Below are 12,242 nucleotides of genomic sequence, written 5' to 3' on the forward strand. Positions count from 1 at the left end.
AAAAAACAATGATTCTGAACTCTTTGTTGTTTCTTTTATATGCTGCCCCTTCCTGGTTAAAAAACATGCCATCGATCAAATATAATCATTCAGAGAAATAAACACGTTTTCATTTCAGAAATGTTACAGTGACGTGTCGTTAGTGGCGCTGCAGTCACGGAGAACAGTCACGAGGAACACAATGTGCTGTGGCCGCTGGGTGAGGTCGGAACCTATTCGTGGACGCACTGGGAAGAGAGTTGTTTACAAACAACAAAAGTGTCAGAAAAACACGAAATCGTTTCCGAAAATTAGCAAATGTAGCACATCGTTCATTTCCTCAACAGTATGGAGGATCATAACGGTCTTTAGCGAATACAAATGACATCCTGAGTGATATTTTCAGTGGTAAGTGTCGCCGTATGTCCTTTTAGTTTCGTTTATCTGGCAGATGGACTAAAGATTGTCTGGCTAAAACAGTGAGTTAACTAAAATGTAATAAGAGGGATCTAACCGCACTAAGCTAACAGCTAGTGCCATGCTACTCGCTTCATTTACAGCTGTTGCAGAACTGTATGTGTGAAAGTTTCCATCCAGGTGTTCAAAAGACATCTAAGGAAATGGGACCAGATATCTCGCACTTAAATGAACTTTGACATGAACAACATAAACATAAAGTGTGGTTCACAATAACATTGAGAATAGGTTGCCTGACAAGCTTAGTAGATGTTGGTATCAGCTTCTAATAGCCATTAAAATAACCCTCAGTGACTATACAGCAGGTGTATCAGAAGCCATTAATATGAATATTGAAATGACACAGTGTTGTGTACACTATGGTTGCAACAAAATATGATATCTTATTATCACCATTATCTTCATTATTGATGAATCTGTCAACTATTTTCAATGAAGTGATTAATTGTTAGTCACAGTTCTCTGGTTTCGTTTCTCCATAGATTTTGTCATGCAAGTAATACTTTATTACTCTTTTCACCGAAGGATGTTGGCAAGAAAAAAAAGGATTGGTCTTATGGAGTTGCCAATTTTAGATGTGTGGGCATCCTCGCATGTGTCACATAGTTTATTCATTTGATTTATGCATTTATTAAAATCATGCTCTGCTGGTATTTACAGTGTATGTGGGGGCAGTGATATAAAGCTGAGCAGGTGCAGTCTCTAGGTTACAAAGAGGTGTTGGCTGTGGGCAGTCGGCAGGACACATGGCAGAGGACGGCAACAAGCTGACACTGAGGCGCCTGGAGGCACCAATCCACAAGTTCATTAAAGTGGCTCTACCCACGGACCTGGAGAGGCTGCAGAAACACCACAATAACATACTGAAGGTGACGGCTGAAATCTGGCTGGACACATGATCGCACCCTCTCATCCACACTCTTACTTGCGGTCCACAGATGGATAACAGATAGTTTCTCTTTCATTTTTCACAGTACCAACAAAGCCAGCAATGGGACCGGCTTCATCTGGAGCATATTAATGCCAGCAGAACTGTTCAGGTATAAGATAACACTCTGTAAGCTGATGCATCGTTGTGTGTGTGTGTTATATTACCCGAGTCAGAGCCTGGCAGTGAATGTGAGCATTGATTGGTTGATGATGTGACTCACTGCCTCTCAAGATTCCTCAACAAGCACGACCCTGCAACTGTATTGTACATATTTGTCTCAAACTGTCAGGACATTCAGAAGCCTCAGTTCTGGAGAAACTTGACATTCCCTGATTTGTGGCGGTCTAAAGTGAAAACCAGTGGCAAGACACCGAGTGGTGTGTTTATCCAGTTACGTATATGAGTGAAGGAGGGAACTGTCCACTGGTTTACAGCCTTCTGGAACTGATGTATGACCAGAGAGACTGAGCCCTGCCACACCACAATGAACAAAGGGAATATTGCTTGACAAAAAACGTTCTAAACATTCTGTGTTTACTCAACACAAGGTCCAACGTACTTGCTGTACCCCCCATATATGACCCCTCTCTAAAGTCATATGTCATATATCTAAAACCACCTTTATCACAACTGAGTGACTCCATCTGAGGAGGAGGGCAAAGAGATGTGGTTGAAGGCAATAGAATAAATCAGTCAAATCTGTGAATATGGAATAAGTTTGTCCACAAAAAACACACGCAAACATGTGAAATACATGAAAAGACTGGATCAGTTAACAACTAAAGGAACTTTCTGTATAGAAATGCACTCTTGAAAATCAGGGCAAGGAAAGAGCTGTTCCCAAACCTCAAATGGACCGTCTCTTGTGTGTGTGTGTGTGTGTGTGTGTGTGTGTGTGTGTGTGTGTGTGTAAGTACTTGCGGCCTTGTTCACATGGTGGGTGTGAAATGTCTCAGAGGGTGTTGTTGCCTGGAAGCCGCCATGTCTCTGAAGGTGAAATAACTCCAAACAGGCACAGCCCATCCTCTCACCATTACCCTGCAAAACTCCAAGGAGACACACAGAGTGCTTTACCATGTCTTCATGGTGGTAATCCACAGTAGGGGTTAGCCCACTCTGCTTTAGATGTGTGTGTGTGTGTGTGTGTGTGTGTGTGTGTGTGTGTGCTTATATTCTATAGATAGATAGAATATCTGCTACTGAGGATGTGTTTGGTTGATCTGTGTGTGTTTGAGCATCCTACGCTCACAGTTAATTTGCAGGCTGACCGGTGCCTGCCCTGACTGTCTCTGTGTTAATTAGTGTGTTTTTCAGTTTTATGCACACGAGGACGAGTGTATGCATGTATGTTTATTCATGTTGTGTAATTAGCCGAATGTGTTATCGGCAGCGTGTTGACCCCCTGAGCCCCGGTCGGGCTGCGGCCTGGAGGGCTGATGGCTGGGATGTAATCCTCCTGTCGCCCTCAGGGCACGGTGGGATGAGGGGCCTTGTGGTCCCCAGCCTCATATTTGAACCGTATTAAGCCCACACCCCACAGCATCTGGGGTGTGGTGTGTATGGTGTTTTTGCAGTGAGGGCTCGATGTTACCACAGGTTTTCTGCATCCCAGTGACATGCAGTTCATTCATTGTTTGTCTGTCTGTCCCTCTCTGACAATGTTCTGACATCACGCCGCTTCTTTTCTGTCTCCCTGCAGCAGTTGAGAGCTAACGTCAGAGAGATGGAGAAGCTGTGCAAACGGGTTCGTGCCGAAGACGCTGCCGCTTTGGAAGCGCTCGTCAGGCCAGTCAGAGATCGGGCATCAGCCGCCGTACGAGACTTCCTGTGTTTGCACTCTAACCCCGTGCCTCAGCCGGCGCCAGCAACACCACCTGCCGCTCAGCCATCCAGCTGTGTGTCCAGCAGTTGCCACGCTGATGACAATATGTGCGAGCAGCCAGTATCTAGCAGGCAAATTCAGCTACACCTCCCAGAAATCCCTGCTGATCAGAGTGCGGTTGAGTCCTGGGACAACCTGGAAGAGGTATGAGGGCTGGACCCTAACATGCAGTCTGGATATCATATTCGATTTGACACTTAAATTCATAGTAAAGTAATGTTCAAACTAAACTGAACATTTTCAAAGTAAATGATGTTGCTTTACTGTTGTTATAGACCCTTCTTTTTGATACATGGGTTCAAGGTGTGCAGCGTATTCTTGGTATGCAAAACAAGGTTTTAGTTAAAGTGAGCTTTACTTCCTCCTGTAAAAGTAAAAAATAAAAAAGGTCCAAGGATTGGATTGGACAGGCACTTTTAATTATATTATATATTGTATTACATTTGTCTTTCTCTGTCTCGTTCATGTGATTCTAAACAAAGGAGTTGAATGTATTATTTCAGCCTAAAATACACATTAATATTCAGTTAATGTGACTTTCAACGTGACATACTGTTGCTGTAGATCTGCGTGATAAGCATCACAACGAAATAAATGTGGGGATTTTGTTCTCTCTCAGGGTCTGAAGGCACTGAGTGGTTTGGTGACGGAATTTTCTCTCATCGTCCATGTGAGTACGAACACACAACTCTACTGCGTACTTCCTGGCTGCTACATTCACGTTCCTCTATCTACATGTGTGCAAAGCTACCCCCTGTGAACGAGAACAATGTCACGGAGGCACTTTGCCTCTAGCGTTTCCAGGAAGTGGTGCGTATTTGACCGTGTGCGCTTGTGTTGCCTGGTAAAGCTCCTCTGAGAGGAGGTTACACAGATTGGCTCAGGGCTACCGCTGGGGCCCCAGAGGCCCTTCACCAAGGCAGGAGGAGAGATTGAGGAGTGGGTGAGGGCGAGAGGGAGGATTTGGGGGAGGACGCCGGGTTGTCCACAGGGGGAGAGGTGGGGAACAATGGCTACATCGGAGCAGGTGGAGAACAGACGGCTCAGATTATCACTCTATCCTCAGGGATAGAAAAGGAGAAGCAGGGAGGCCGAGCGAAGGAGAGATTAACAGTGAAAGAGAAAGAGACAGAGAGTGAAGATGTAGTTAGGTTAAAAAAAAAAAAAAGTGTGGGGGGAGCGTTGGGGGGGGGGGGGGGGGGGGGGGGGGCGGGGGGGGCGCAGAGAGCATAGACATGTTGTTGTGGTGTCTCAAGGGTGAAAGACACCGTTAGGGGAGTAATATTCCAGCTCTCAGCCACAGTGGAAATACTGAGTGAGTGTGTGGTTGTGTCTGTACATGCGTCATGTTAGTGGCTGTTCCGGTGTCTGCGTCCTCACCGGTATGTTTGTTCTTTGTGTGTCTTCTAGGGACGCACAATTATGAGCTCAGCTTGCGATTGTACTTTATAAAACTGGCAAATACAGTCTTAAAATTACTGAATGACAATTGCTTATTTAGTTTGATAAGAGGCTTGAAAAAAAGTTAATATTTTCAATTTATTGAAATAAATCACTGTAGCTTTAAAACAGAGGATATTATAATATAAAATAAAACAAAAACCTCTTAAATGATTTAAGTTTTACCAAAACTGGAATAGATCGGTTTTCCGTACATGCACACATCAATTAATCAAAAGATTATTATCAGCACAAACTTCCACCGTAGATAATTATTCAATTTGGCAGCTTTTAAACTTCTCATATTAGAAGTCCATGAGATCATGAGCTAAGATTAAATAAGAAATGTGACAAATAAAAACAAAGTCCATTTAATGGCGTTTTAAATCAAATTATACAATTTTCCTCAGCAGATGTCCAGTTGTCATGGATTTGTAGGTGTTAAAATATCTCTTCAACTGTTGAATGGACCTTGAAATGAGACCAACTAATGTTTTAAGAGTCAAGAATACACTTTCATTTTTACTTGTTCCCCTTTATTTCCACCAAAACTCCTGAACATATTCAAAATGTATGACCACATTATTGGAAACGGCTGCGTTTGTCATCTTCTTTCTTTTTTCTATTATTATTTTTTATTGTCATATAATGTCATCTTAGGCCTTTATTAGATAACAGGAAGCGAAGGAGAGAGAGATGCAACAAAGGTACCTGACCGACATTGAAGCGGGGACGTTGGGCTCCCTGCTTCAGTCACTTTGTTCTCTCGAACGGGAGGATTGACGGCTCTTTCCTGTTTCATATAACAGCAAACTGAATGTCTTCGGATTTTGGGGCTGTTGGCCAAATAAGACCAAACATGTGAAGATGGCACCTTGGACTGCGGGAAATTACAATGGGCATGTTTCACAGTTTTATCGAGAAAATAATTAGCAGAGGAATTAATAATGAAAACAATTGTTAGTTGCAGCTCAATCATCATCTTGGTGAAACTGCTGCTTTTAAGGGAGAAACAGAAGTGCTCTAGTTGTTGTTTGGTCACTGTGTCCATCCAGCCCTCACATGGAGAGAGACAGCTGCCTCTCTGAATATTTCATGAGATCTACACAATACCACACACACACACACACACTATGACCCCCCCTCAGTGAAATCTCCTTTGAATATACCTACAACGTCCACACACACTCATTCACGCCCTTCCTGTGTTACCTTGTGCCGGAGAACAGAATTTGGAGAGATAAAAGAAAGCTTAATACACAACAGGTGGTAGCTCTTTCACATGTGTGTGTGTATCTGTAGGTGAATGTGCTTACTTGAGTGTGTGTGTGTGTGTTAATATGTGTTTGTGTGTGCATCAGTCCCAGCAGGAGAAGATTGACAGCATAGAGGACAACGTCAACACAGCCGCTGCCAACGTGGAGGAGGGGACCAAGAGCCTGGGGAAGGTGTGTGTGTGTGTGTGTGTGTGTGTGTGTGTGTGTGTGTGTGTGTGTGTGTGTGTGTGTGTGTGTGTGTGTCCTGATGATCTGATGCATGTGTGTGTGTGTTTGTGTAGTGTTTGGGAGATGGGGAGATCGATGGCACTTTGCCTCCCAGCCATTCCACAGCATTTGTCCCTATTGATCCATTCGAATACGGAGGAAAGCTGCAATTAAGGAAATAGAGAGAGGACAGGGATCGAGAGGAGTGGAGGGGAGGAAGCGTGATAGAGAGGTAGGATGAGAGGGGTGACAAGAGAGGGTCTGTGCATTTGTGTGTGTGTGTAGCATTAAGGAGGGGTTTGAATGAGTGTTTAATAGTTTGTCAGGAGCAGCATTTGGCCTTCCAAAATCAATTCAGGACACGACACACTGAGTGTTACTCCGAAGGACAACTCAGTGCCCTCCTTCACACGCACTACGCACTTGAAATGTTGAACTTTTTGTCTGTAATACTCAGAATGAATCACCTGTTTTTGTTAATCTACAACACACACACAAGTGCAAACTGATTTCTACCAAGGATTGTGACATTTTCTAATTGTCCAACTGTCCTCAGTGTCCATGAGCATCAGCACACATGGAAATAAAACGTGGATTAAACCATCTGCTAAATGAATGTTATTTAATTTCAGTTAGGTTTCATCTTAAGTTAAGTGGTGTGAGCATCATTCCATTCACCTACATTGTCTTTGGATGGCAGCAGGAATTTCAGACTGATCAAAATAAGCATACAAAACCAAAATTGTATAGCCGGATACCAATAAAAGGTATGTGAGAAAATCTGATTTTAAATTAAATGTAAGTACAACGACCCTTTAACAGTTTGAACTTTAGTCCCAACATTTCTGAAATAAATGCTACAAATAATAAAATATTCTTTTGAAATGGTTCTTTTAAATTGAATTCACCCAGTTGGCAGCGCAAGCAAAGGTTGCCCTCTCTGTGACGTTGCTGGTAGATATAGTAGGCTGCACATTAGACGGGGGGTGTGTGGAGAGATAAAGCAGATGAGAGGGGTGTCAGATGTTTTAACGTGTTTGAAAGCTTGTAATCTGTCATCAGGTCAAACCGCATTACACACACACACACACACACACACACACACACTTCCTCCTGCCTCTACAACCTGTGCAGAGTCCTTTTAACTCAGATGAAATTAAAATTCCCTCAACTGCCACAAGCAATGCTCGCTTTTGAACTAGATTAATTTAACGGTGAAGTGTTAATCAAGTGTGTGTGTGTGTGTGTGTGTGTGTGTGTGTGTGTGTGTGTCATAAATTGTCATCAGCAAAGAGCACCTTCCAGTCTGATGATAACATCCGTAATAACACACAGGCCACATCTCTCTGATTTCTCCTAAATGAATATAATGAAAACTCTTTGATGCAGCAATGGAAATGTTGATTTATATTTACACACGCAGGCTTGTTGGTCGATGTGTGATCATCAAAGGATAGACACGTATCGCAGACTGTCTAATGACTCAAAAGGCGCGTGCATGTGGATGTTAAATTAAACAGGAACATATTTCTTCTTCCTGTCTCTCTCTAGGCGGTTGGCTACAAGTTGATGGTGTTGCCGGTTGCTGGCGCGTTGCTGGGCGGTGTGTTAGGAGGTCCACTCGGCCTGCTGGCTGGGTTCAAAGTCGCAGGGGTGGCTGCGGCTCTGGGAGGCGGGGCCCTGGGGTTTGCAGGCGGCAACCTGGTCCAGAAACACCGCAAAGCCCGAGTGGATCTACAGATGAAACAACTGACGGCACCGCCACCAGAACCAGAGTCAAACAAGGACAAATGACCCGACAGTTCTGGTTACCTAATCACAAGGCTCCAGGGTTGACTGACCAATCAGAAGCACACACTAGAACGAACAAACGGTGTCACAATGCCTTAAAAAGACTCAACATAACACGTCATCAGGCTTTGCCGTCGACATGCACTGTTGTACAACAGTTCTGCGTTAACAGCTTGATGTTCGGGTGTGAGTGGTTTGTCTGTGAGGACGTTCATCTCAGTTTATACACACAACTGACTTTTTAATTCTGAAAGCAGTTGTTTTCACTACATATTTGAGTGTGTGTCTATGTCAGCATGACATCACATCTCTTAACTAAAAAAGAAATATTTGTCACCAAATAAATTAATTTAACACCTCAAACATTCTGTCAGATGCCATCACTAAAGCCTCAGTAATACTTTACGCAGGGATGGTGTGACGTCACTTTGGCAGTGTGAACCGGTGCATGAATCATGCCGTTTATTAGGACATCGTTTACTCCTCGAGCTAGCATCTTTTTTTTTTCATATTTGTCACCAGTGATTGCGTCTGTGATCATGCCTCAATATTCCTTTATGCAGAAAATAATATCCCAACGTGAACAGCTGCACTGATGATTACAATGATATATGGAGACAAAAAAATGTGGTGGTATGTTCAATTAAAGTGGATAGGCTTCAATGTTTGCATAAATTATACTGTTTATAGATACTGACCTGCTTTTGCAACGTGCGAGAGCAAAACTGCACATAAAGCACCAAAGTGCCACTGTCCAGGTCACTTCAGGGACTGGAGTGGAACAACCTGCCATGTATTGATTGTACTGATGCAAATAAAACATTTTTCAATGTCATTCGTTGGATAAATATCAGAGGTCAGAGGGACCTGACATACAAAGCATCAGACAACACAGTATTCTGTAAAATGTTTTTTAATTTACCTTTTCATTATTTTTTTACTCTTCTTCCCCTCTGAGATGACTGGTTTTAGAAATGGCCTCACGCTCCCCCCCTGTTGCTCTTCTGTATGTGGGCTGATATGTCACTATGCAGGCATCTGGTGGCCTCTATGGAAGGGCAGGGATGCACAGTACAAACGTAGCAATGGTTCCCCACGCTCTTAATCTGGATTAATTCACACTCAAGAGGATCTCAGGGAGCTGGACTTGTACCAAAACCTCAAAGACATATAAAGAGACAAAACCAGTTTTAAGAGAAGTTGTATAAAGTGGCAGACTGTAAATTTCCACCGTTCATCGCATGGGTTTCCCCCTCTTGTCTCGGCTTTTTAAAGCACTGGGAAGGACGCAGTCTTTATCTCCCCTGGCATGACGACACATTTGACAAGAGGTAACAGCAAAAAAACAGCCATTTCATAAATTCAGAATAATTTGAAATTACATCGTTGCAAAAAAATGGTTTTCCTCCATTTGATTCCTGGGAGCACAACTCGGAGGTGTTACGGCAAATACTGCGCCTTTAAAAAGGTATCGAGCCCCCTTTGACGTTGCATGTTTTACAGTAGTGGAGGTAATCAGCATTTTAGCCACTGAACGGAAAAATAAGACGTTCAGATTTCTTGGGTACAAAATTGAAAACAAAATCCCAATTGCACAAGTTTTCATGTCCTTCAAGACGTAAAAGAGGCACCTTTGCCAACAGTTACAGCCTTAAGTCGACTTCAATAGGACTGTAACAGTTTTACACTAATTATTTCACATTCTTCTTTTAAATGCCGTGTAGATTTGGCTTTATGTTTGGGGTTGTGGATAAATATCTATAGCTGCACAAATATAACCTTCCACCGCCACACGCCGCCCAGGGCCGGCTGCCGAGAAGCCTCCACACAGCATGATGCTGCCACCACCAGGCTTCATGGTAGGGAGGATGTGCTTCTTGGTGTTTTGCAGTTTTAAGCTTTACTAAACACAGAATTTAGTATCATGGCCAGAAGGCTCATTCGCTTTGACATTTTAGTATTTTCTGTTAATCGTAGAGAAATCCTAATTACATCCACTGTGATTCAAAACAGTGACGCATAATAAGGTCCGAGGGGGCAATACATTTTATAAGTACTGTAAGAGACGTGATCTAGAACCATTTAGTACCAGGGAGAGAAGGGGTGCATCTCAATAGGCTGGAGTAGCTTGGTCTCTTTATCTTCTGTGACAAGTCATGGTTTGAAGTTGTGTGACCACTACCAAGCATTTCAAATTGTAGTTTTCTATTCCTTCAGAATGTGTGTGGAGAAGATATGGAGATAAAGCTACTTCAAACAGGTATATTGTTATAACTTACAAATTTACAAATGAACTAAACTAGAGTTGGTCATATTGAGATGCAGTCATGAGGTTAGAGAGACTAAGCAACAAGCATCTCCCGTCAGACAGGCTGAACTGGACTACCCACAGATAAGAACCGTTACGACTGGAGTGAGGGAACTGCTGTTAGTTTTCACTACAAAAAGCCGGAATAAAGAAAGGAATAAAATAAAGAAAACTCTGCATTTAATTTAGACCAAAAATGAGACTCCATGCAGCACAAACATATTTACAAGCTCCAAACAAATCAAAGTAAAAACACTTCTTTTGATGTCCTATTGCCCCTAACACCCGCCCACACACGATTTCTTCTTTACACCCCCCGCCCCCTTCCTTTTGATCCAAAATAAAAACTGTACGTGAAAGAGTTATGAAAATATAGGTTATTCCAACATGGTTGTGTCGTGGACTGAACTCCTTCTGTTCTTGTTTTTCCTCCTCCTTCTTCTTTCCCTTCATTCTCCTCCTCTTCTCTTTATCTCTCTTCAGTAAGGGTGTTGGGTGTTGCTGTTCTGTCCCGTTGCCTGTCCCAACCCTACCCCCCCCCCCACCCTGACCCTGGGGCATGGCATTGAGTCACAGGATCACTGGAAGGCTGCTGAGGTCACAGCTCGTCACGGTCCCGACTGAGGATGGTGTAGCGAGTCTCGCTGGGCGCCAGCTTCTGGAATGAGCTTTCTGGAGGGCTGCTGGCCACTTCCCCTCCCGTCTCCTCCTGAGGGTAAAAGTCAGAACAAACAGTGTTCACGTGACGCAGTAAAACAAACTTTCAGTGGCTTCCATGCTGGTGTGTGCTGACGCTGCTATCTGACCTGTCCTGGCGTACTGTCCGTGGGATCAGGACCGTGGTGAAACTCTCGGTGTAGCTTTCCAGAGTGAAGGTCCAGCACAAACTGTCTCAGCTTGCCAGGGATACTAGAAAAAAGAAACACATTGGACATGCAACAACATGTTTTTCTGGGAGGCTTGTTCATGCAAGTGGTTGTAAAAACAAGTCCGATTTAAAAAAAAAAAACGTTTGATGTTTTCAAAATGTTTTGATAATTTCAATCTGATCGGTGCCATTTAATCATTAGCATATTTGACCCATGAGCAGTTTCATGAAGGAACTATTTTCTTTCTACACCCGCCAGCTGTATCACCACGCAGAAGGAAGTGTGCATCTACTGATGGACGAGCGGCTCGTGACAGCGAGATGTAAACATGAATGCCGTCCTCCTCGGCTGAGCTGTAATGTAAGCTAGCTCAGTGGTGCTAGGTGAGCTAGCAGTATCGAGTGTAAATGCACGCTTTCTTCGGCGCTGTGATGCGGTCGGCGGGTGTAGTCTGGTAGAAAGAAAACAGTTCCTACATGAAACCGAACACAGCCTGTGGATTATCTTGAGTAAACGAGTCAGGATTTCTGCTGTAGAGTTTTTCAAAACTAGACATTTTCCTAAACAGCTACTAAGATGTTGAAGTCGTAATGCCAAATCAAGCCAATAAAATCAAAACAAATTTAAAAGCCATGATGATGATACGGTGTGACCTGAATATTAAGTTATCTATCTTTATGTTAGTAGATTTCTGAAACACAATTCATTCAGATTGAGGCATTAGGATTCTTAGGTGTTTTAGTTGTTTCCCCTTATGTAGAGATTCATAACTCATACGTGGCTCTCAATAGCCTGTTTGACAAAGGCATTCCAACACACAAAGTTCAGAAATATAGTTGATGTGAGAGTAAATGGCTTGTGGCAGCAGCAGAGGACCTCGGCCCCTGCGGACGTGTCGTGAAGCAGCATTAATCCATATCAAGTGTGCTTATTAACGACAGGTCGTGAGCTGTTGTCATATCACAGAGGCGGAGCAGCTCCCCAGTCAACGCTAACCCCGTGTGTCAGAGCAGCATGCAGACACACACACACACACACACACACACACACACACACACACACACACACACGCGTGTGTATA

At 43.4% G+C, this 12,242-nt stretch overlaps 2 protein-coding genes across 2 annotated transcripts in view; one reads left to right on the forward strand and one right to left on the reverse strand.

Moving 5' to 3' along the window:
• Positions 1 to 185: 185 nt before the first annotated feature.
• stx17 (syntaxin 17) lies at positions 186 to 10,708 on the forward strand. Its single transcript, XM_031853616.1, has 7 exons — positions 186 to 387; positions 1,117 to 1,325; positions 1,431 to 1,496; positions 3,087 to 3,413; positions 3,889 to 3,939; positions 6,071 to 6,157; positions 7,745 to 10,708. The coding sequence occupies exons 2-7, from the start codon at positions 1,203 to 1,205 to the stop codon at positions 7,985 to 7,987; spliced, it is 897 nt and encodes a 298-aa protein (XP_031709476.1). The 5' UTR covers positions 186 to 387; positions 1,117 to 1,202; the 3' UTR covers positions 7,988 to 10,708.
• Positions 8,882 to 12,242, reverse strand: part of erp44 (endoplasmic reticulum protein 44) — a 10,252-nt gene continuing 6,891 nt past the window's right edge. Inside the window, exons 10-11 of the mRNA XM_031853609.1 lie at positions 11,099 to 11,201; positions 8,882 to 11,001 (exon numbers count right to left, since the gene is read on the reverse strand). Coding sequence (XP_031709469.1) covers positions 10,891 to 11,001; positions 11,099 to 11,201 — 214 coding nt within the window. The 3' untranslated portion in view covers positions 8,882 to 10,890. The remainder of the gene's footprint in view (positions 11,002 to 11,098; positions 11,202 to 12,242) is intronic.

This window comes from Anarrhichthys ocellatus, unplaced genomic scaffold, assembly GCF_004355925.1.
Source record: "Anarrhichthys ocellatus isolate YVR2014 unplaced genomic scaffold, GSC_Weel_1.0 scaffold13, whole genome shotgun sequence".
NCBI classification, from domain to species: domain Eukaryota; kingdom Metazoa; phylum Chordata; class Actinopteri; order Perciformes; family Anarhichadidae; genus Anarrhichthys; species Anarrhichthys ocellatus.

Bases quoted from the DNA above. Each gene is read 5' to 3' on its own strand.
- stx17 (XM_031853616.1), top strand. From the start codon at position 1,203: ATGGCAGAGGACGGCAACAAGCTGACACTGAGGCGCCTGGAGGCACCA. The intron at 1,497-3,086 runs GTATAAGATAAC...GTCTCCCTGCAG, and splicing joins ATGCCAGCAGAACTGTTCAG to CAGTTGAGAGCTAACGTCAG. The intron at 3,414-3,888 runs GTATGAGGGCTG...GTTCTCTCTCAG, and splicing joins CCTGGGACAACCTGGAAGAG to GGTCTGAAGGCACTGAGTGG.